This window comes from Xyrauchen texanus, chromosome 12 (assembly GCF_025860055.1).
Source record: "Xyrauchen texanus isolate HMW12.3.18 chromosome 12, RBS_HiC_50CHRs, whole genome shotgun sequence".
NCBI classification, from domain to species: Eukaryota; Metazoa; Chordata; class Actinopteri; order Cypriniformes; family Catostomidae; genus Xyrauchen; species Xyrauchen texanus.
In genome coordinates this window covers 23,105,328-23,130,295 of record NC_068287.1, presented here as the reverse complement: position 1 = coordinate 23,130,295, position 24,968 = coordinate 23,105,328, and the positions used below count along the sequence as shown (strand labels likewise).

The window sequence follows — 24,968 nt, the reverse complement described above, 5'->3', positions numbered from 1 at the left end:
GGTGACCGTGTCCCTTTTCAATCACAGCTGTAGTTGTTTTCCCCACAGTTCCTGAAACCATCCTGTGGGCAATGCCACATGAAAGAGTGGTATACAAGAGGGCTGTAACTAATGATAATTTTTGATAATCGATTCATCCAAGAAATATTAGAACATTTATTCGACAATTTGGCTATTATTGCAACGCTTAATCATTAGCTCTTAACTGATTATTCAGCTTGTGCCTGACTTTGTATTAAACGTGCTTACGAACAATAAAGAGGACAAAATCCTCTATTGAGCCATTCACTGAATTAACTGCAAAAAATCCTATTGTTATCAAGTGTTTTTGTCTTGTTTTCTATTTAAAATGGTCTAAAAATCCTTAAAACAAGATTTTTACTTGAAGCAACATAAGATATTTAGACTTGCTTTAAGAGAATGTATCTTAAATAAGTGTATTTTGTATATAAGTGTATTATTTAGTTGATTATACTTCTGCGAGTGCAATAAAGACAAAATATATTTAAATTCAAGATTTATTCTCTAAAAGCAAGTCTAAATATCTTATATGCTGCTGCTCAGTTGAATGCACCTTTTAAAGGATTTTTAGATATTTTTGAATATTTGTATTTTTAATATTATATTTAAAATTCTCAGTGCTTCTATATTTACTCATTTTGTATTTTTGCATTATAATTCCATCACACTTTGCGATCGAAATCACCTGAAGCTGTTTGTAAAATTTAGACTGCATCTGTACTGTGAGCGGTGTAATTCTTCCTCTCTTCGGTCAGGCACGAGCTGCAGTGCTGCTCTTGTGCGTCATCATTATAGTTTAATGTGATCTCATGTTGCGTTAAATGAATCAAACCCTATTCGACAATGAACATTTTTGTAGCCAATTTGTTTTATTGTCGACGTTGTCGATGATGTCGACTATTCATTTCAGCCCTCCACTTCAGTTTAAAAACGTATACTTTATGAATAATCAAATTAGTTAGGTCAGAGACTCAAATGGCTTTTAGTTTTTTTTTTTTTTCTGTGTGATCAGAGCTAAAGCAGCAAAAGTTATAAGTAGGGATGCACCGAAATACAAAATTCTGGGCCGAAACCGAAACTCCAGGATGCACTTGGCCGAAAACCGCAACTTCCTTTTTTTTTTACCTATTTAAAAAAATAATTTAATTATTTTTTGTGTATAATTGTATTAATATTATACTTTTTCATTAATTTCATGAATTTAATGAATCTGAATTGAAAAACTACAAACCAATAAAATAATCACACTTTTATTGAAAGTAAAACACCAAAATTGGACAAAAAAATATATTAAAACAATATTAAATATTATTCTTCATTCAGTTCTGTAAAAATCAAATTTTAAATATTTTATTAACAATTATCCAAATAATGTAAAGTTTTAGAAAACTATTATATGCAAAACAACAGTCAAGTAATGAACTTAGCTAGCATCTTTCAAAAAGTTTAAATATGCAATAGCATATTTAGCTAGCATTTTAATTAAAACAACAGGCAGAACACAGAACGGCAGAGGGCCTCTATTCCACTGATCTATATATAACTATAATATATAATTATATATATATATAGATCAGTGCTCTATTCTGTTTATGTAAATGTATGTAGGCCTACACTTTAAGTGAAAATTATTGTGCAAAACAGCAGTAATTGAACTAAATCCAACCTCAACTGTAAACGACAGATGTATCCTCAAGTGAAGAACAAGTGTAATGTAATTGCTATACACATCAAATTGGACCACTTTCTATTTAATTACAAGTGACCGGTTTCTCTTCAAGAACAAAAGTTGCTAAACTTTCTGACAGTCTCTACTGTCAGAAAGCTCATCAATAACATGAGGTGCTTGGGCAGATAAATACCTGTGCGCAATCCGCACAAGCAAAGGAAAGCGGTCTTTGTTTATGCGACCGTAGTCAAGGGGATTGTCGCTTCTGGCAATGGGTTGTTCAGCTAGATACGTCTCAAGTTGTGGTGTAGCTGCGCTAGTTGTGGCACTGCTGTGGATCGGGGCACTTTCATGTAGAATCTCTTGCTGTACTCTGTATATTTAATTGGATGTAGTGTTTTTAGGTGGTGTATCAAACCTGTTGTGGAAAAGTTTTTCGTCACCGTACCCCCTCTTGAAATTTCTGCTGAACAAACACTGCAGATCGCAAATTTGATGACCTTATCAGAAACTTTGAAGAATTTCCACACCGCTGACATGATCGGACTTTGTTGGGTAGCACTGTGATAAGGGCTAGATCGAACCAGAGTGAAATCTGAGCACTGAGGGGCGGGGCGAGGAGGTATATATTTTCGGCCAAAAAGCGAAAGTGCCATTTTCGGCGGCCGAAATTTCGGTGCATCCCTGGTTATGATACCATTGTTGTCAGATTTGACTATGCTGATTTGAAATATGTTCTTTGTTCGTAAACTTGACCAGCCATTTAGCAGATTTCAGTCTTTCCCCATTCAAGTAGATAGGAGCTGCACTCTTATGCAGCTTGTATCCAGAAAATAGTTGCCCGGGAGCTTTACCAAGATGGTGGCCGAGTGGAATGACTTGCCTTGAAAGGGACTTTGGTTGGGTTAAACATTTTAACGGTAGTTCCACCTTGGGAAGTTCTAGCAGTGCAAAGCATTTAATTGCAACTCTGAAGTCACTGTCACTAAATGCAAGCAATTCCACAAAATACATCTTTTTTTAAATCACAGCATGGGGTTGTAGGTGTTTTACAGGAAATAATTGGCCCTGATCGTCAGGTGTTTTTTGGTAGACGTGTGGATAGTTGATTTCATCAGCTTATAACAATGTTTGGCCAACAAATCAGTGCATTTCTACTTTTACTTCTGTACAAGAAACAACACCCTCAAAAGTTCAAGTCTGAGCAAATCCCTTTGTGGCCTGAGATTGGGATTATTTAAAAGGTTCTTGCCTGGATTTACTGCTGTTTGTGAGTGTGCATGGCAGCTCACACCAGTCCCATTGCATCTAAATTGGACATAGTCCATTGTTGGGGATGGCAAGATTTTCCTGTCACACACCAGTGAGGGCAGGCTGCATGGCTTGATTGCCCTGACTTTTTTTAGCCTTGCATTACGAGTGCATTCAATGGGAAACAGAAACAGCTACGCATCATGTACACTGAAGGCATATTAGCATAATGAGCAAAGCCCGGACACCTGATCAGACTTATTTCAACAAACAAACTCCATGTTCTCAGACAGCTAGTGGCCCATGCAAACAAACAAGGATCCATTTAGACATTTTCTTCTATATAAATGTAATTACCAAATCTACAATTACTTAAATGTGCTCACTTTATCCGACATGACCAAGTCTACGGTGTATACTTTACATTGAGCATAAGAGGTCTTCTGTTGATCTTTACCCATTCATGCCTCTATGAATGTGTTGCACCACAACTCTTGGTGAAAACCTATTGATTACAGTTAAGATACTCAAAATATGTTCTGTGGAATTTGTTTTGCCTGGGCACATTTAACAGAGACTGTTCTTTCTCCCCTATACTGACAACACACAGGACATGTTGAGACATATCCTCTCATTACATCCACAGGAGCCAATCCTTAACTAAGCCGCCTATATGCATGCAATTCAATAGCAAAGGAATGATTATAATGCTTATGGTGTCCATCTAGTAACTTATCCATCGCACAACACACAGCCAGTTAGGTCTCTTGAGCTAAAGGGCATTTTCAGATCTGTTACTTGTTTGATTGTTTCAAAACAGGGGCTAACATTTTTACAATGTTCTACATGTTTTTTACATTTTCTACTAGGTTCGGTTCGCAACATTTCAAAACGGATCAAAGACTGTGCTAGTAAAACTGTCCACTGATCAGAATATTTATGCGCTCTTCTTTTATCGGTCTTGTCTAATGATAAAAAGGCAATTATCAATAAGACTAATATCATACATGTCTGCAAATATGCTTATATCTCGTTTAAACAGATGTAATAAAACCTCACAAAACTTGAGCAGATCCAGCATCATGTGGAGCGCTCCTTTATTTACTTCTAAACCATGTATTCAATCAGCTGCTCCACAACAGTTCCCAGTCACGTTTAACTTACTTTTCTAATGATAAAAGACAAATATCTATAAAACTTATATTGCACACCATGTGCAAAATATGCAGACAACCAATTTAAACAGATGTAATTCAAGAACCTCTCAAAAATCCAGTATTTTCTTTCCGTCGAGTGCTCATCTAATATCTTCCTCTGAAGCGTGTATTCTATCAGCCAGAATCAAAAACTTTAGGATCAGGATCAAAAGTTCCTCTGATCTACAAACCATGATGATCACTCCGTGACAATCCAAACAGGCAATCCAGGCCATTTAAACTGTCAGGAGATTGTTGCTCACGAAGGATCCTCACAAGCATGTGAGTGTAACTTCAAAGTAAGTGCTTCACATGTCAAAAGAAATGTCTATCTACCATTTAAAATACAATATAAATTTTTTTAGCGTTAAAGGTTAAAGTTTTGTGTGAAATTGAGTAAATATAGTGCTAAATAAGAGTTTATTTTTTTATTTTATTTTTTAATCGATTTTATTTTTATGTTATTTACTATATTAAATTGTGTGATATATGGCCTGTGGGCTACCCCGCTCTCTGGGTATCCGCATCGGCCATTAAAAAAATCCCATATCTGTTGACCACTATTAAGTGACAGTATTAAGGTGCATTGCTTTCATATTTAGTTATAGCTAAACTTGAACAAAAAAAAGACCAAGTGAGGAAGTCACAATTTAGAGATTTATTTTATCTCATTAAGTTTATATGACGCTGTGTAAATGTAGCCGATTCTGACTTAATTGAACTGATTCGATTTAAGTTCAGAAAAATATCTGACTGTACATTCATGCAATACCGTGAATGAGATGTTAACTGTATGAAAACCATCTGTTTTACAACCGAGGTATACCATAAACTGTTACATCCCTATTCCTGGGGAAGCCATCCATGATGCAATCTTGGAGGTCAATCAAACTCAGATACCCCCCCAAATGCAGGCAGCTGCCTTGCTTCTCCACCCCCATCGCTCACTCCAGAGCCGGATCTCTCCAGAGGGAATGAGGGTTAGGCCTGTGCCTGTCTGGAGAACAAACTGGTGGCACTCATCTCAGTCATGTGTATTTACTGGAAAACATTTTTTGCATGACCGCAAGTTTGTTGGTTTGTGCAGTGTGAATACAGATGGATACTTGAGAGTTTAGTTTCAAAAGTACATAAGCGAGAGATTTGCTAAATATTAGGGGTGTAACGATCCATCGATCTGGATCAATCAAATATCCAACAACGCGATAGAGGATTTACATTTTTTTAAAGATGCACCTTTATTTTGAAACTAATGACAGCCACGTCCGTACGCATTTCTGTCATGCGATGCAGCAACCTTATGATATTAATCTAATTTTATAAGCACAAATATGCTTCTCATGTGGTTCACGGATGTGTGAGGAGTGATTGAAGCATGAAGTTGCGTTCTGCTCTATCCGTGTGTGCCCGTAAACAGGGCTGCAAGCTCCAGTAGCCAAGAAAAAACACAAATAGCACATACTCTCCTGTCAGAAACAAGTTGTGGTTATGTGAGTATTTTGGATTGAAAGACTTGATTGTTGTAGAGATGACAAATTGACATTGTAGTGGTTACCTCACGATTGATGATCACTTGTGTATGAGACAATTTTTTTACATATTTTTTCTGTATAATTCTTTTTTCAAAAACTCAAGTACCTTACATTGTTGTGGATGTCCCAATCTGAATACTGGATTAACAATTTTCAGAGAGCTCAATAAAATATTCTAATTATATTTTGGTTTCATTAGTGAGATAATAAATTGAACTGTGTAAAATAGGCACATAATATCGTAATATCTATCGCAGACCACTGAATCTAAATCGCAACGTGGCAGACTTTGAGCTACCGGCAAACATTGGATTGCTGGCTAAGAGAATCGATACAAGATGGTATAGTGATGAAACTGCCGATTTACACCCCTACTAAATATGCATCACTAGTACAAGAGAATAGTATGTGGAAACAGTGTGGGTCCTGTAGTACCTGTTTAGTTACACAAAGTCAAACAAATGGAATTTATATATTTGACACCACTTTATATATTTGACTTAATATATTTTTATTATTTTTTTTTTATGTATTTCTTTTATTATTATTATATTATTCTTCATTATAAGGACGTTAATCCACTGAACATTGGGACAAAATTGATGACTCAGTTACCTGCAACACAATTAAAAGGTCACACATTTAAACACCATTAACAATATTAGTGTATTAAAGACACTATCGTATAGATGGGTCATTGTAGATGGCCCTTGTCCTGACTACTGAGCTAGAGAGCTGATTGAGACCAGAGAATGTTTAGCCAGAGATGGACCAGAAAAATAAATGGGAAAAATTGGAACACCCAATAGAGCTGTTCAGGTTGTAGTCCACAAACCAAGAACATAATTTGCCATGGTTCCCACTAAATTTTCCTATGGGTTTTTAATAATGGGGTTTTTCAACTTATGAGCATAAAAAAAAAGGTCTGTGGTAAACATTACTTGATGATACGTGGACATTTTATTCTACAACATAAATTACACATTTCCATGCCTAAAATTTTTTGAAGCCGCATTGAATAACATTATTTTACTTTTTTAAATACATGGTAGCTTCAAAATTCACATTTGCCATATGAAAGTGTATAATTTATGTTGTAGAGCAAAACATATTGTCAAGTAATGTTTACCACAGACATAATTTTACTCATGATTTTTAAAACCCCCCATAATAAAACACCATAGGAAATTCCTGAGGGAATCCATGGTGAATTAGCCTTCCGGGTTTGCCTACAAAATGAAATCATTGCTGAACAGCTCTATAGTGGATGTAGAAAAGGAAGTCCCACTTTACAGTTAAAAGAGCCAATTACCTTTAAGACACAGACATCACTTGTCATTTAATTAGAGAACGCGCTAGTGCATTAGCTGGACCCATCTGAAAAATATTTTTATTTAAAGATGCACAATTTATGATACTATTGTTGCTTAAATATTTTACTTCTGATTTGAACAAGGTTATTTGATTGTAATCTTGACCAACCATTTTGGACATTTTTGTTTATCCCCATTCAACTAGATAGGAGCTGTACTTTTATGTCGCTGGTATCCACAGAAAAAAGCTACCTGGAAGCATTATCAACCTGGCTGCAAAGTGGACTTATAGCTTTGAAAGCAACTTTCATGGTTCATGGCTATGACATAAATAACACCTATTGCCAACTTAAAAGGGCACCAGCTATTCGATATATCCCACTAAAACTTTGGCAACACAGGAAAAACAATTAGATCTGTGATACAGCATTTGAGGATGTGTTTTTCAAAGAATATTACAAAGTTTATATTCATGCCGAGCCGAACCGTGCTGAAGTGGAAACGCATCTGGAAGTGGTGTGGCGTAGTGGCTAAAGCACAGGGCTGTTAATCAGAAGGTCGCAGGTTCTAACCCCACGGTCACCACCATTGTGTCCTTGAGCAAGGCACTTAACTCCAGGTTGTTCTGGGGGGATTGTCCCTGTAGTAATTGCACTGTAAGTTGCTTTGGATAAAAGTGTCTGCCAAATGCATAAATGTAAATGTAAATCTGGAAGAATTCCTCGCCATGCTCAAAAAACCTTCGGCCCGATGGTGATAAAGTGGGTATTGTAGTCTCATTGATTGGGTCACTGTGCTGATCTGGCTTCACCTCAGAACCATTCAGGCAAAAGACAATCAAATATGTTCTTGGTCTAACCCTATGAAAAGGTTCAACATATTAACAAGCTATAAGATACACAACCAGATAGCCTGTGTTTTCATGATAGCTCGGAGTACAATTTACCCCAATCTGGTGCACATAGGCTGGCCAACGCTGTATATTTAAGAGGCTTGGTGGAGAGAGAGCATGTGTTGTTGATCAGGTCAGCCTGGCCCCCTTTAGCCCCTGCTGGAGCTCATCAGGCTCTGCCTCCCCAGGTGTGGGGATATTTGGAGTCTTTACATAAGCCCCTTACAGAGTACATGGACACGGCTGTTTTCAGTACACCAGCTGAATCACCACTGTTGCATAACAACATTTAGGCACATTGTAATTCACACACTGATATTATATTGATGACAATTAATCCCAAACAACACGGATAAGATCTGTAACCCAACACTAGCGTGCAGAGTTGAGGCGTGACGGCCTCTGAGATTGTGCACTTCTGCAGCAAACAGAAACAAAAGTGTTTTATGTAAACAGCCACACAAAAACCAGCTGATCAACTTTTTCCCACTTTGTTTGGAAACATCAACAGACTTCTCCAAATGTGTTGGGTAACTTTGCAAGAACACACAGGGCAGTTAATCAATTCTGATTTAGGATATTTACTTTGGAACTAATGGTTGTTTTTAAACTGTTGCTGGAATGATGTACAGAGAAGAGGCGTGGAGCATTCTCCACCAAAGTATTGCTGAGAATGTATCATAAACAGAACAGGCCAGCAATGAGATCACAGCACACTACTCCAACTGCAAAATTAAAAAAGACATGGTGAAGGGTTGCGCAAGAGCACAAAGCTCATAAAACCACAAATTACATCCAACTGAGTTGTTAAACTCAGTATCATGAGTCAACCTATAAACGATTCAAAATATTACCAATCATCACAAAGATTGGTCCTATACCTAGGACATACTGGCAACATTTAAAATCTTCATCGTGCTGACATATTAGAAAGTTGCATTTTAGGCAGCTGCCCCTAAAGCAATGTCAAAAACAAAAATTACATCATCTGCGCCTTTCACAAGACCCTGTGGATGCTAAGTTGAAACTTGCACGCAAAGCGAAATTGCCAGCAAGTTAAGATAAAGCATAACGGTCCTCTTGAAAAGGTCCTTAGTATTAAAACCCTTTGCTTGCTTTGCACTAAACTACAACCAACATGTAGGAACAGCTCTGCAGTACAACATTGGGCAAGTGCTTGCAAAGATCTGGTCACACAAGCATCAGTATGCAATACAAACTCAATATAAAGTGTTTTGACAAGGTAGAACTTCACTTCTTGAGTTTGCCCAAGACAAGTTCATTCAGTGCCTGACCATCAGTCAAAGGTCAGATAGAATGTATTTCATCGAAACCTTCCTGTAAGATAAGTTTGTTACGCTAGATATTGATAGGCTATTCTCCACAGAATGTGTCGTGTCAATAACAAGGACACAGAATGTAAATACAAGGGGCAAAATTACATATCACCAATTTTAACAACGCAGGCTCAACTCCTCTTCAGACCATCTTTGACAGGATCTATTTGGACATCACAATGCTCATCTAAAAGGCAGCCTACAGATTTCAAATATGAGATTATTGAATCCTCCAACACAATATTTTAACTGATTATGACAAACATCCGAATACATTAACATGCAGATGACAAGACAGACACCAAAACACAGAACTGAGCAGTTACTGATAGGGAACTACTATAGAGATGTATTATGTCTGAAACTGGTCTAGTGGCTAATCTCTTCAATGTTATTTTGAAACACAAATGTTTATAACAGCAGTTTACCAGATTACAACATTAATCTATAATGTATAACAAGCAAAAACTGTAATTGTAGCAAATGAAACCAGACTGGTTGTGTTTTTATATTTGTTATTATTAAATAATATTCTTTATATTATTTTCTCACAAAAAAATTGGTCTAATAACTGTTATACCAAATATCAAAACTGTGGTGTTTATGAGGGGCGCTTCAATAGCAGCTGACTGGTTGTTACGACTGGGGGACGTGAGGAATCAGTTTGACGTTTCAAAACAAAATATGATGTGTAGCATCTTTCACTTTCGGACAGTTAGTACCGACACTATCAATAGACGAAAATAAAAACGACGACTTACCCAAATAAATGTCACCAAAGGATCCAGAGCCAATCTTCCTTCCCAGTCTGTATCGGTTTCCTACTCTCAATTCCATGATAAACGACTAAATAACAAAGCTAGCAATAAGGCTAGCTTGAACAGGACTTATTAAAATTATATATGTTCGGTAAAAGCCAAAAACCCAACGAAAATGTGTCCTTTGTTATCAGTCAATTCTTCTGTCTGTCCCAGTCAGAATCCCCTTAAACAGCTTGCTAGCTTGCTAATTCCCTTCACAGTAGCTATCTAATTTTCACCAGTCGTTTTCAAACATTCCGAATAGGTGACTATCAAAATACTAGGCTCGATAAAAAGAGTGAAGTGTCAACTTTATGCTCCAGTAAGTTTTACCCTAAAAATCGTTTGTTTAAAAAGGATGAAGTCGGATTTTGAGAGCGACTCTCTCCTAGCTCTGCTGACCCCAAATCTACCATTTACTCTCTGGAAAGCTGTACTGCAACAGAAGCTCCATCAGTTGAATAATCCAGCGGACGCAGTGACGTCACTTCCCGTAGCATTCGCGTTGACACAACAAAACCAATGCTTGGATTTCTATTTAGTCTTTTGAAATGTTAATAACTCCCGTTTAATGTTCAATACAAGTTAAGCTTTATCGACAGCATTTGTGGCATAATATTCCCAACAAAAATGTGTTTAGACTTGTCCCTCCTTTTCTTAAAAAAAAAAAAAAGATGCAAAAATCTGCGTTACAGTTGCAATGGAAGTGAATGGGGCCAATACACTGTTTTAAAAGTATAGTCATAAGACATAAACAATATGTATGTTAACATGATTTTAGTGTGGCAAAATCGCTCAACATTTTATAGGTAAACCCTAAAATGACTGTAAAAATTATGATTTAAAAAACTTTAAAGCTCAAATAATAAATGAGTTTTAACAGAAAATGTAATGTATGTACTTTTATAAGATTAGAATAGTCACATTCCTGTTTTTAAACACTCCAAAGATTGTCCCCCATTAACTTCCATTATAAGTGTCTCACAATAACTTTTTTAAAGAAAGGAACGAACGAGTCGAAATATTTTTTTGTGGTAATCAACATTATGCCACAAATGCTGTCGACTGAATTTAACTTGTATTAAACCAGTAAAGCGTTTTCTTAGTGTTATTCTGATTTTATGGACATTGCACAGGGATGTAAACAAATGTATTTATGGGGTATTACATTAATTATATTTGTCAATTAATATAATTCATGTTTGTATTAGATTTGTAAAGCTTAAATAAAGCTTCTTGCCTGAGTTAACTACTGAAAAGTGCTAACTTTATCCACAAGTGTTCACTGGGTGTGTTCATTATGCATCAGGAAGAAAACTTGCAAAACCAGTTTGTGATACCAAATCCAAAGTCGAAACAGGTTACTGTTAAACACATAATTAACATCCCTATCTCAAAAATAATTATATAATTTTAAAAAGGCTCACTAAAGTTCAGTCATAAAAAGTAGACTGTAAATGCATATATGTTCTATGAGTTCTGCTACTAGTTGTAAATGTAATCTTTAATGGATTCTTTAAAATCTTGGTTTAGAAAATATTGCTGTGGAAGTGTTACATTTAACAGATCAAAATACAGTATGTCATCATTTAGTCTTTAATCAAATAAGTAATAACAAATATACATTAATAACAACATTTCAGTTACAACACTTAAATATGTAGTTATCATTACATTTCCATTTATTTGATAGATCCTCTTTTATCAAAGAAACTTACAATTAAAGATACACAAAATAAAAAAATAATAATAATCTATCTACAACAACTGCACAGTTTGAATAATTTTTAAGTTGTGGCAAGGCCATAGTCTGAAACACTTGCAATTACATTTCAAATTACAAAAGTATTACAGGCTTACAAGCTGTATTGACAGCTTTACTTGGTGTGTTATTTTGATATTAGCACCTGAAGCCATGTAAAGTATTACATATCAATATGAAGTATTAAAAATCATAACAAATGCTCATGGAGACACAGAAATATGATATGAAAAGTTTTATAATAATATGCAAATAATCACACATATTTTCTTACAAGCAGTTTTTACTGATGCTAAGATGCTGTTAGTTGCCCAAATGTGTTTGGTGATAGAACAATACTTTTTTAAAATGACAAAATATCAAATATAAGTTTTCTTTTTACAAAACAGCTTTTCTCAGGATTTAAAGTAGGCTACTCTGTCTGAAACACGAAACGTCTTTCTATGGTAACACCCACGAAAGCTGATTTTGTATTCAGTCTACCATGATTGGTCAGAGCTCAGCCAATGCTTGTGGACTCATGGGTGAGAGTCACATGACTGAATTACTCAGCTTTCCTTTGCGTGTGCTCAGTCACGTTGAGAGCAATGCGCCAAGTTTGTGAACGCCCACTCTAATAGTGGTAGCAGATTTATTAAAGAGCAGGTCTCTCTCCAAAACACTGTATTAGAGCTGTGATAAACAAGACTTTTTTTATTTTTAGATATAAACAGGGGCATACAAGAGAGTTATGAGAATGTTCTTCTATAGCTACTATGGCTTAACAGTAGTTTCTGTAACAGGTGTACTCTGTAAACACAACTTTCCTGAAACATGAGGAACCAATTATAGAATCTCTGTTGATTCTATTAATAATAAAGAGGAGTGTAGAGATAGATAACATTGATTACACAACCAGTGCACACCCATGCAGGCAACACCTGTCAAAGTGCTTCTCAATCTATGTTGTATTATAGCTGCAAATTGTGTGCATTCAGTTGAATTCAAATAGTAAAGGACTTATTCGTTCAGCTTTTGATCTTAAACACTTGGTACAGTGAAGCACCGGATAAGCACTTATTTAGTTTATTTGTTTTCCTTGCCATGTCAAAGTCTCTAAGAGCTATCTATAATATATTATTTGTAATGTATTCAAACGTATTTTAAATAATTGTTTCAAAAATATATTTTTATAATTTGTGTAACATAAAAGTACCTTACATTGTCTTATATCTCGTTAATAAGAAATGTCAGATACAGACTCCTCAAACATTGTACAAAACCACAATCATGTACAACTGAATGCTTAACAAAATATAAAACGGTGCATCAATGTAATATTGGTGTACACTGACATCTAATGGTCAATTTTGGTGCACGCGAAAATTTATTATTTCACTGCGTGACATCTGTAAGTGACTGTGATTGATTAGAAAATAACAAAGAAACAAAAATATTAAAGAGCTAGTTCACTCAATAAGGGAAATTATCTCATGATTTACTCATCCTCATGCCATCACATTAAGTGATGTAAGACTTTCTTCTGCTGAACACAAACAAAGATTTTTAAAAGAATATTTCAGATCTGTAGGTCCATAAAATGCAAGTGAATGGTGACCAAAACTTTGAAGCTCCAAAATGCATATCGCCACCTACTGGGCAGTGAAGAGAATGGTTATTTCACTGCATGACATCTGCAAATTACTGATTGATTAAAAAATAATCATAGACACAAAAATATAATTTTACCTTAATCTCCCAACGTGCTCTTCTGATTTCCTTTCCATTAGTCAAATGCGAAACGAAAATGTGTATGGAAATTCGACGCCCTTACAAAGAATTTTGTATATATATATAATATATAATATATATATATACACTGATCAGCCACAACATTAAAACCACCTGCCTAATATTGTGTAGATGATTATCTAATCAGCCAATCGTGTGACAGCAGTGCAGTGCATAAAATCATGCAGATACGGATCAGGAGATTCAGATAATGTTCACATCAACCATCAGAATGGGGAATAAATGTGATCTCAGTGATTTGGACCGTGGCATGATTGTTGGTGCCAGATGGGCTGTTTGAGTATTTCTGTAACTGCTGATCTCCTGGGATTGTCACACACAACAGTATCTAGAATTTACTCAGAATGGTGACAAAAGCAAAATACATTCAGTGAGCAGCAGTTCTGCGGACGGAAATGCCTTGTTGATGAGAGAGATCAACAGAGAATGGCTAGACTGGTTTGAGCTGACAGAAAGTCTACAGTAACTCAAATAACCACTCTGTATAATTGTGATGAAAAGAACAGCATCTCAGATTGCTTTTCTGAGATGCGGGTTGGCACTTTTTTGCCTTCATGAGGGGGACCTACGCAATATTAAGCAGATGGTTTTAATGTCGTGGCTGATCGGTGTATACATATTCCAGTGGTTATCAAACACAACATCAAAATAGCACCCTCAACTGACAATTGTTATGAATCTGAATATAACATTAAACCTGAATGTTCTACTTTAACTACTACACAATGAAAAAGCGCAAAATGATTGACAGGCAGAAAGCACATCAAAGTCTTCTGATAGGCTGATCAACATTTTAGTTTGCTGTTTACACAGTCTAGTTCTGTCACAGAGACTGGTAAGATATCTCAGGACACTAATTTCAGTTATATCTTTCACGGAGAATTATCATTTTCTGTATAAGTAAAGTCAAGTCAATTTTATTTGTATAGCGCCTTTCACAACACACATAGTTTCAAAGCAGCTTTACAGAAAATCAGGCATTAACAGAAGATAAAACTGTAATATCTATCATGTCTTAGATTCATCATTGTGTAATTAGATAAAATACGATTTTGAATTGTGTTTAAAAATAAATAATTAAATAATTATTTTATTTCTAACCCCAGTTAGCAAGCCGAAGCGACTGTGGCAAGGAACACAAAGCTCCATAAAATGTTGGTTAATGAAGAAAAATAACATTGGGATAAACCAGAATCACTGTGGGGGCCAGTTCCCTTCTGGCTAACATCATGAATATAATGTCAATATTACTTTTGTTTAGTGCAAGTCATGGTTTAAAATTATTAAACTAAGTAAGTGTTAAGGGACATTGCTTAAACATAGATTTTGTATGAACTGTAAGATTAATGACTAATGTCTTTGTTCACATAGATGCATTGTCATTGTTAATTGACCGATGAAGGGTTTTGTAGTCTGTGTATTCCATTTCAAGAGTGTAGTCCATCAATAGACCGAGGTGATGCAGGCAGAGATCAGTGAGGTGCATCGCAGTTCAGCCTGGCCGGTAATTTCGGTGAGGTTCGTTGTGGTCCGTTCAAGGTTCAGACAATGGCATATGAAATATACCATTACATAAATATTTCCTTACAGCACTTTTAATAGGCTGTTCCATAAAGAGAGTAATGGTATTAATTTCAGACAGTATGTGTATCTGGAATACATCTACAGTGTAATTGTTTTCACACGGATGTAATTTACTGAGACACACACAACACTTCATGTGCCGAACAGAGCTGCTGTTTGAAGCTGATTCAATACCTACTGTAAGTATTCTGCCCTCATAGCATTATTATCAGGAGATTTAATTTTTAAAGCCATGTCATAGTTAACATATGCATGCCTTTATGTCATTCTACGTTCTGACAAACATCCTTAATATGAACAGTTTGGTGTTTAGCAATAACAAAATGGTGTTAGGCTCTTTAAGTTCTTTTGAAAAACCGTCTTCACCTAATGTTTTGTATAAGAACACTAGAAAAAAATAAATAAATTTATACCAATGTGCTACAATAATGTTCATTAAGTTGCACAGTTAAGCTAGATTGCTATGCTAACGTAGAAACACAGGATGTGTCTCAAAACCTAGAGAGCTGCCTACCTAGACAGCACATCTGAGAATGACCGGCGCTTGAGTTAGGAAATATATGGCTATTATCTACGTATATGTTGCATTTGATTGTGTATATAGAACATCTACCTGTATAGCAGCTGTCATGACGAAACCTCGTGGGTTCGAGTTTTGGAGAAGCACTCTGAAGTGTGCACGGTACGTAGTCGCGCCCATGGTGGACCAGAGCGAGCTCGCCTGGAGGCTGTTGAGTCGCAGACATGGCGCAGAGCTCTGCTACACTCCCATGCTGCACGCACAGGTGTTCGTCAGAGATGCAAACTACCGCCGTGAGAACCTGTATAACGAAGTAAGCCAAGAAGACCGACCCCTCATCACACAGGTGGGTCCATGCACTGCTCAGATCCTTTGGCACAAGATTGTCACTTTCTGCTTTGAACTTTGGCATGACTAAACATCCACACTCCTCTCATGAGGGTCAGACTAATTTTTAATTTGGCATCTGGATACAGTTCTGTGCCAATGATCCTGAGGTGTTTATCCAGGCAGCTCTGCTCGCCCAGGATTACTGTGATGCCATTGATCTGAATTTGGGCTGCCCCCAGATGATTGCAAAAAGAGGTACCAAAACTCAGTCAACTCACTGGTATTTTCCTTTGTAATGGGGGAGATATAGAGGTGGAGTTTGGTCCTTGCACTAGGGAAAGGGTCATTATCAAAACATAACAAACATGTCTCCTGACCCCAGTCATGAAAAATATTTAAAATGGTCATGAAACCCTATTTAAAAGGCATAGTTCTATATCCTAACCTTTTATTAAATTATATGAGATGGTTTGACTATTTTGGTTTGCTTATGTTTCAGTCATTTGCCTGAAAAAACCCTTGTCCCCTCCATCTGGTACACCACTTCTATGACATTTACAGTTAATTACTGTGTTTATTTTTTTTACTCCTTTTGTTTTCTCAAGTCAAGCATTCGTGCAAGACCTAACAAGTGTGCAAACAAGTAAAACAAAATAATTAATAATAATAATAACAAATGTTTGTCACTTTTGTCATTGGTGTTGCCAATGGTAAAAACTTTTATTTTGAAATGCAAAAAGTTGTGGAGGAAAAAACTTCCAAGGTCAAAATTCAGTGATTTTCCCACAATGTGTGTAAAAAGTTATTAATTTACATTGGAATGGTCATTTTTTTTTAGATGGTTCATTGAATAATGTAATTGGTGGTACACTGTTAAAATGTGATGTGAAAGATTTTTATTGAAGAAAATAAAAATGATTTCATGGTATGATTTATTGATTTTAGTCTGATCAGTGGTGTATGTTTTGTGATGCTTCCAATATTTTGTGAGTCGGAAAGTCAAAATTTTTATGAATGACCCGAAATTGAATTTGAATGTTTTGGTTTTTTTTACATTAATCTCAGATTTTAGCAAAATATGTCCATAAATGCTCATTTAATATTTGCGGTTCTTTCTAAGGCCATTATGGTGTGTTTCTTCAAGATGAATGGGACCTTCTTGAGAAAATGAGTAAGTCGCACTATTTAAACGGTTTGTTAAAGTTGTGAATCTTGCAAAGAATATGTGTCTTATTTAAGTGCGTGTGTCCCCACCCCAGTTAAATTGGCAGATGAAAAACTCTCTGTGCCCATCACTTGCAAAATCCGGGTCTTCCCAGAGATTGAGAAAACAGTCAAGTATGCCAAAATGCTGGAAAAGGCCGGATGCCAGGTAAAGTGCTTTGGTTTGCTTTGTGGTGTCAAAGGACCTGGAATTAAATTTTCAACAACACTGTGTTTGGTGACTAGATCTGTAACGTCTACATTACCACAATCCTCTAATTTGATTCATAGCTTCTTGAACCAAGCTGATGATTGGTTCCTTATGCAGAGTTGCACATATTTTATAGCTCCTCACAGTCCATGGGAGAACCAAGGATCAAAAGGGGGCTTTGACTGGTATTGCAAGCTGGAAGCACATCAAAGCTGTACAGTAAGAAATAAATAACACTTTTTACTGGCTGTTTGTATTTTTGATGTTTCTAGTTCTTAGTTTTTAAGTAAGCCTTTTGCGGGAGTTTGTCCTAGTGTGTTTGTGGTTCTGATTTTAATTAAATGGTACATTTTCATCTTGTGTAGGGAGGCTGTAAGCATTCCTGTTTTTGCCAATGGAAACATCCAGCACTTGAGTGATGTACAGCGCTGCATGGAGGAGACTGGAGTACAAGGGGTTATGAGTGCAGGTAGCATTATCCTCTTCTGATATCTTGCTCAAAACACTGTGATAGTATACAATACTCTTAATATTTACATGAAAACTTTATATCGACAGAGGGAAATCTGCACAATCCTTCCCTGTTTGAGGGCTGTAGTCCACCTGTGTGGGAGATGGCTGAGGAGTACCTGGAGGTGGTACAGAAACATCCACCCTGCAGTCTGTCTTATGTCCGCGCCCACCTCTTCAAACTATGGCACCACACGTATGTTCTTAGAGCACTACTGATTTAAGACACTGGACACTGTTCACACAATGCAAAAGTTTCTTGTGTGGAAGAAAGTGGGCTTTGTTTGTATTAAGATTTTTATATCTTTGAATAGAATCATCAAATTAAGTAGAGCTGTCGATTTAACCCGATAATTTAGTGTGATCAATTATATGAAAAATAATGCATGCAAAATTAACACGATTAATCATGCCTCAGACCTGTATGTACATTTTTTGGAATAAAATAATGAATGTTCCTACCATTAGAGCAATTCAAGCTTTATGTACCACATTGATGCAGCTGTGGGAAGTCAAAGCTTCAACTGGACAGGCAACACACCTCATCAAATCGATGAGAAGGCAGCACAGCCTTCCACAGTTGACATGCTCTTGCACTCATTGACAGTTGGACTGAGTGCGATAGAATGCAGGAATCTTGAGACGGGGGTTTTCACAGTTTTAAACTACGTTTAACTTGGCACAGCGTCCTTAAAACACCACACTTATGAATAGAGGCGCTTCAAACTAGTGAGACTTGACAACCAAAGTGAGACGCTCTAAAAGCATTTGTCTGATGCCTGAGTACATAGACCAACAATACAAATAAAAAGAGCAGGGGAAGTAGGCCAGTAATAGGGTTATGTTCAATAATATGGAAATAAAACCCTGATTACGAAACATTAACAGGGGCCTGGGTAGCTTAGTGAGTGCTGACACTGACTACCAACTCTGGAGTCAAAAGTTTGAATCCAACCAGGTCTCCTAAGATACCAAATTGGCCCAGTTGCTAGGGAGGGTAGAGACACATGTGGTAACCTCCTCGTGGTCGCTATATTGTGTGGTTCTCGCTCTCAGTGTGGTGCATGGTGAGTTGTGTGTGGATGCTGCGGAGAATAGCGTGGGCCTCCACACGAGCTGTCTCTGTGGTAAAATGCACAGATTGACATCTCAGACACACGCGGAAGCAACCGAGATTCGTCCTCTACCACCCGGATTGAGGCGAGTAACTATGCCACCATGAGAACTTAATGTGCATTGGGAATTGGGCATTCCAAATTGGGGAGAAAAGGGGGGAGAAAAGAAACCGTTAAACATTTTAAATTAATTGCATGTGTTAGCGTGTTATTTTTGACAGCTCTACTTTATAACAACAGGCTACAGATACATCAAGACCTGAGGGAGGAGTTAGCCAAAGCAAAAAACATAGCTGGAATAACAGAAGTTAACCGACAGCTCAAACATCGCTGTCAGGTAAGTGGATTTTTAAATTCAGTTTCAATCGTAGAAGATTTTCCTCTAATACAGGTTTAAATTCGCTTTAAGCTTCACCGTATCTCAAGAACGAAAGCATTTTTACATTAGCCTTAATGCAAAAAACCCATTAGCCTAATGGGGTTCAGAAGAGTGAAGTTTATGTGAGCAGGGATCACATAAGATGACTTATTGATTTTTACTGTTACAGGAGGAGATGGCTAAAGAGGAGTCTGAATGGAATCAAACTGGACTACCCTTCCCGCACTGGATCTGTCAACCCTACATCAGACCAGCGTGAGAACATACATACTGCTTGGATCGTTTGTAACAAGCTAATATTAATTATTGCATTTTACATTACATAATTTACATTTAACACAGACACTGTTAAGATTTGTGAAGCAAAGCAAAGGGTAGTGCTGTCTACAAATGTAACATAATTTTTTACAGTTCTGTCAGTAATGGAAGTATAAACTAGTTTGAATGGTAAAGCTGGTTTCAGTGCACCCATGGGCACTTAAATGTGAAACTGCTATATTCTGCAGACCTAAGGATCCAAGCACTGAAAATGGGCAGAAAGCACAAGAGACGAAAGCTGTGAGTGTGAAGAGGCCACTAGAGGACAATGATGGTTCAAATGACTCCCTATCCAAGAATAAACAGAAGAAGAAAGCCCGTAACCCTCACAAGAACTTCTGTCCAGAGCTGAAACGTAAAGAGATATTACTTAAGATTTCTTAGGCAAAAAAAAAAAGGAAAACTATTTATGCTAATAGTTTAGAAAGCTTTGTAGTCAGTATGGAAGCATAAATGTTGTGATATTGCACCAAATTTCCCACATTTTTAGGCCTGTAGACCACATGAGGCCTTTCACCCAAACATTTTAATTCTGTGTTTTCTTATTGCTTGGCAGAATGGTAGACATTATCATAACCTGATTAGCCTGCTAATGATGAACAATATTACCATTGATTTATTGGGTGCATTGAAATACATTAAATATCAGGTAGCCTAAATTGTTTTGATTAATGTATGCTGCTGCTTCTTTGTATTCTTCAGCAAAATACATCAAGTGTGAGCAGTGTGGCAACCCTAAAGTAAGTCTTGTTCTATTACCTTATTCTTTTAACCTTTCTGTTGTTTGAAAATAATGGCACCTATGATGTTTGGGTAATAAATGACCCATATAGAGTAAGTTAAATTTACAGCACACTTATATATTAATTATGAACATGAAAATTTGCATAGGCTTACCTACATGTTTTCACACTGAATACAGGCTTCTATAGTAGCATTTTAACTGGAAAGAGCACCGCCTATTTGAGTTGTGGTACTACGCATATACAATAGATATACAGTAAATCCAGTACTTAAAATAGCTGATACCTATGACAAAAAATATTATAAAAACCGAAAAACATTTTTATTTTACATATTCAGATAGTCAGTGTTGAGGATAACCCAAAGGCATTTTGACAAAATTTAAGATAAAGATTCATTTTTCACTGTTTTTAAATCTTAAATGGGTCAAAAATGACCAAAACATAACAGGAGTTTTAATAGTTTAATGTCCATTCCTTGTGTTTTATTAACTTAAAGCATAATACTCAAATTAATGTGTTTGGCTTACTGTAAAGCACCATTTGTAAGGACCATAAACTGATATTCTATTCCTCCAACAGGGGAATAAATGTGTCTTCAACTTGTGCCGTGGGTGCTGCAAGAGAAAGGCTTTCAAGGAAGTGGCTGATTGTCCAAGTCAGTTTATTAACAGTTGTTTGCACTGCATATGAACCACAAAGTGACGTGATCAGTAATACTTGCAGTTACTTCACATAGAGGCTGTTTGGTTTGTTTGGAGATGTATCGATTCTCAGTTTTAAACCATAAAGAATTGGGTTTTTCGATGTTAATTAGCTACAATATAGCCTAATTGAATATTCTTAGGAGCCAATATTGAAATTAATTGATTTTTGATAACATTTAAATGTACTTTTATATAGTATATAGCAAAATTACAACACTGCTGTTTGCCAGGTTATATGATCATAGCATGTGGACGTTGGACCAGCAAAGTCACCATTTTCTGTTGGGTGAATAACAACTATATCCCTTGTGTTAATTTTGTTTCACAGGTCATGGCTTGAGATTCAAAACCAAGGCCTTGAGACAGTGCAACTCAGACACAAGCAGTGGGCTGACAAACAAGAAACCCAGTTGTCAGATTGATCTTTCATCTGCAGTCCACGATCAGCAACCCCTGGCATAAAGGATGATTGTATACTAGATCTGGGTGACAATGGCATCTGAAGACTTAAATGATTGACTTCTCGGAAAGTTTGTTTGAAATCCGTTTCCACTGCTGTGCTGAACTGAAAACTAACGATTGCAGTTGGTGCCAAACCTGGTTGCTTTTTTTTTTTAAATGTTAATTGGACCATTTTGGCACAGATGGAATTGTGAATATACATGTTACTAAATTAACTGAATATTCAGAGCCTCTGTCATACATTACACCAGACATTAAGTTAAAGGTACATCTGCTAACCCTTGCATGTTTTGGTATGAGTTGTGATTATACCACTGTGCTGCTGTTACGTATTGCTAGTTCATCTGTTTTTCTGCACAAGTAGAGGAATTCTCGTTCAGTGTCTTAAAAGGGATAGTTCATCCTAAAATGAAAATACTCATTTAATCATCATCTTGCCATCCTAGATGTGACTTTTTTTCTTCTGCTAAACACAAACAAAGATTTCAGAAGAATATCTCAGCTCTGTAGGTCCATTCTATTGAGGTGAATTGTGGTCAGGCCTTTGAACCTTCAAAAAGCAGATAAAGTCAGCATAAAAGTAATGATTATGATTCCAGTGGTTTCATCCAGGTCTTCTGAAGCTATCCAATCGGTTTTGGGTGAGACTAGAACAAAATGTAACTCCTTTTTCACTGTACATCTTGGCATTGTAGTCTCTAGGCACGATTATGATTACAAGCTCGATTACACTTCCTAGTGCTTAAAGCATGCACAGAGCGCTATAGGAAGTGTAATATAGGCTGTAGAGCTTGAAATAATTATTGCCAAGGAGACTGCTCTCAACATAAACAGTGGAAAAAGGAGTTACATTTTGTTCTGTTCTCACCCAAAACCAACTGGATCACTTCAGATGACATTGATTAAACCACTGAAGTCTGATGGATTACTTTTATGCTGCAAATTGTCTGTTTTGATAATCACTAGATGATGTTTAAAATTAAGTTGCCACTATAAACGCGTACCCCTGTATTGTTCCATGGTTATTGTTCCAGAGGAGCTGGACTTTTATCTTGGGACTTTGTTTAAATACACTGATGGGGACCTTCACCCAAAAGAATAGCAGGTGCTCTAGCGGACTTAAAATATTTACTTTCTTACAATATTTATTGTCTTCCTTATTGAAAGATTTGACAGTTGTATGGTGAAGCCACAAACACCTTTTATTTTAACATTTTTCAAATAACTTTATATAAAAAAAATTTACTTTATGGATTTGTTCTGACTACTATCCTGGGCTGACAAGATCACATTGTAATGCAGTGATTTTTAAATCTTACACTCAGATCTGTGGGCAGAACAATTAAATTTACTCAGTCTGGAACCTTTTTAAAGTAACTGTATTTTTATAACACAATTGTCTGATACAGATGACTACTAACAAATGACCAGAAATCAAATGCCATTGTTTTGTGTTGCCCTTTGCCTTTCACCATTTTGTTTATTAGGAGTTAGTCTCTTATTTGAAAAATGTAACCTTATTATAACTTAAGTTCCACATTGTTAATTTCGGTTGTAATGTATGACAGCATATCAGTTCATTTTGTGTCTCACTGTTACTTTTCAGTATCAGGATAAGCAATGACTAAAGCTCAGTGCCTTTTTATAAAAGTTGTGGGTCTTTCCCTTAAAAACATTCTTAAATAAATCCCTTACTGCCCTAAATGTAGTTGAGGATGTCTAAAGAGCTGAGGTTGATCTGTTTGGATGGGGTTTACTGGCAACATTGTTCCCTCATCAACATCATACACTTACAGTGGAGATCAAGCAGCTTGGAATGTTTGTTCAAATACATTTATAAGGTTTTGAAGTTAAATAATTTCTCTTGCCCTTTTCTAATAAGATGACCAAAGACTATATATACAGGTGCTGGTCATATAATTAGAATATCATCAAAAAGTTGATTTATTTCAGAAATTCCATTCAAAAAGTGAAACTTGGATAATGTATACATTCATTCCACACCGACTGATATATTTCAAGTGTTCATTCCTTTTAATTTTTATGATTATAACTGAGAAATAATGAAAAACACCAAAATCAGTATCTCAGAAAATTAGAATATTGTGAAAAGGTTCAATATTGAAGACACCAGGTGCCACACTCTAATCAGCTAATTAACTCAAAACACATGCAAAGGCCTTTAAATGGTCTCTCAGTCTAGTTCTGTAGGCTACACAATCATGGGGAAGACTGCTGACTTGACAGCTGTTCTAAAGACGACCATTGACACCTTGCACAAGGAGGGCAAGACACAAAAGGTCATTGCTAAAGAGGCTGGCTGTTCACAGAGCTCTGTGTCCAAGCACATTAATAGAGAGGTGAAGGGAAGGAAAAGATGTGGTAGGAAAAAAAGTGTACAAGCAATAGGGATAACCGCACCCTGGAGAGGATTGTGAAACAAAACCCATTCAAAAATGTGGGGGAGATTCACAAAGAGTGGACTGCAGCTGGAGTCAGTGCTTCAAGAACCACCATGCACAGACGTATGCAAGACATGGGTTTCAGCTGTCGCATTCCTTGTGTCAAGCCACTCTTGAACAAAACACAGCGTCAGAAGCGTCTCACCTGGGCTAAAGGCAAAAAGGACTGGACTGCTGCTGAGTGGTCCAAGTTATGTTCTCTGACGAAAGTAAATTTTACATTTCCTTTGGAAATCAAGGTCCCAGATTCTGGAGGAAGAGAGGAGAGGCACAGAATCCACGTTGCTGGAAGTCCAGTGTAAAGTTTCCACAGTCAGTGATGGTTTGGGGTGCCATGTCATCTGCTGGTGTTGGTCCACCGTGTTTTCTGAGGTCCAAGGTCAACACAGCCATCTACCAGGAAGTTTTAGAGCACTTCCTGCTGCTGACCAACTTTATGGAGATGCAGATTTCATTTTCCAACAGGACTTGGCTGGCACCTGCACACAGTGCCAAAGCTACTAGTACCTGGTTTAAGGACCATGGTATCCCTGTTCTTAATTGGCCAGCAAACTCGCCTGACCTTAACCCTATAGAAAATCTATGGGGTATTGTGAAGAGGAAGATGCGATACGCCAGACCCAACAATGCAGAAGAGCTGAAGGCCACTATCAGAGCAACCTGGGCTCTCATAACACCCGAGCAGTGCCACAGACTGATCAACTCCATGCCACGCCGCATTGCTACAGTAATTCGGGCAAAAGGAGCCCCAACTAAGTATTGAGTGCTGTACATGCTCATACTTTTCAGTTGGCCAACATTTCTAAAAATCATTACTTTTATCCTTTTTTGTGTCTTAAGTAATATTCAAATTTTCAGAG

At 36.8% G+C, this 24,968-nt stretch overlaps 2 protein-coding genes across 5 annotated transcripts in view; one reads left to right on the top strand and one right to left on the bottom strand.

Moving 5' to 3' along the window:
• Window positions 1-10,485, bottom strand: part of csnk1da (casein kinase 1, delta a) — a 46,379-nt gene extending 35,894 nt beyond the window's left edge. Inside the window, exon 1 of one of the 2 annotated variants that reach the window (XM_052138920.1) lies at window positions 9,973-10,485. In XM_052138920.1, the coding sequence (XP_051994880.1) occupies window positions 9,973-10,048 (76 nt within the window). In that variant the 5' untranslated portion in view covers window positions 10,049-10,485. The remainder of the gene's footprint in view (window positions 1-9,972) is intronic. The other variant, XM_052138919.1, reaches the window with a different exon arrangement.
• A 4,793-nt stretch (window positions 10,486-15,278) lies between these two features.
• Window positions 15,279-23,342, top strand: dus1l (dihydrouridine synthase 1-like (S. cerevisiae)). 3 transcript variants are annotated; one of them, XM_052139615.1, is made up of 14 exons: window positions 15,279-15,327; window positions 15,753-16,014; window positions 16,145-16,253; window positions 17,119-17,169; window positions 17,258-17,370; window positions 17,549-17,631; window positions 17,778-17,881; window positions 17,971-18,118; window positions 19,278-19,374; window positions 19,586-19,671; window positions 19,923-20,089; window positions 20,437-20,474; window positions 21,060-21,135; window positions 21,513-23,342. In XM_052139615.1, the coding sequence occupies exons 2-14, from the start codon at window positions 15,778-15,780 to the stop codon at window positions 21,644-21,646; spliced, it is 1,443 nt and encodes a 480-aa protein (XP_051995575.1). In that variant the 5' UTR covers window positions 15,279-15,327; window positions 15,753-15,777; the 3' UTR covers window positions 21,647-23,342. The 3 variants fall into 3 exon arrangements, with proteins under 3 accessions (XP_051995575.1, XP_051995579.1, XP_051995578.1); XM_052139619.1 differs by having other exon boundaries at window positions 15,287-15,327; window positions 15,773-16,014; XM_052139618.1 differs by having other exon boundaries at window positions 15,287-15,327; window positions 15,770-16,014.
• Window positions 23,343-24,968: the final 1,626 nt, after the last annotated feature.

What these genes read in the sequence shown, in the direction of transcription:
- dus1l (XM_052139615.1), top strand. Translation starts at nt 15,778, where the DNA reads ATGACGAAACCTCGTGGGTTCGAGTTTTGGAGAAGCACTCTGAAGTGT. An exon ending in CAACCCTACATCAGACCAGC is followed by an intron (nt 19,672 to 19,922) that starts GTGAGAACATAC and finishes TATATTCTGCAG; the next exon opens with ACCTAAGGATCCAAGCACTG. An exon ending in AGCAGTGTGGCAACCCTAAA is followed by an intron (nt 20,475 to 21,059) that starts GTAAGTCTTGTT and finishes TTCCTCCAACAG; the next exon opens with GGGAATAAATGTGTCTTCAA.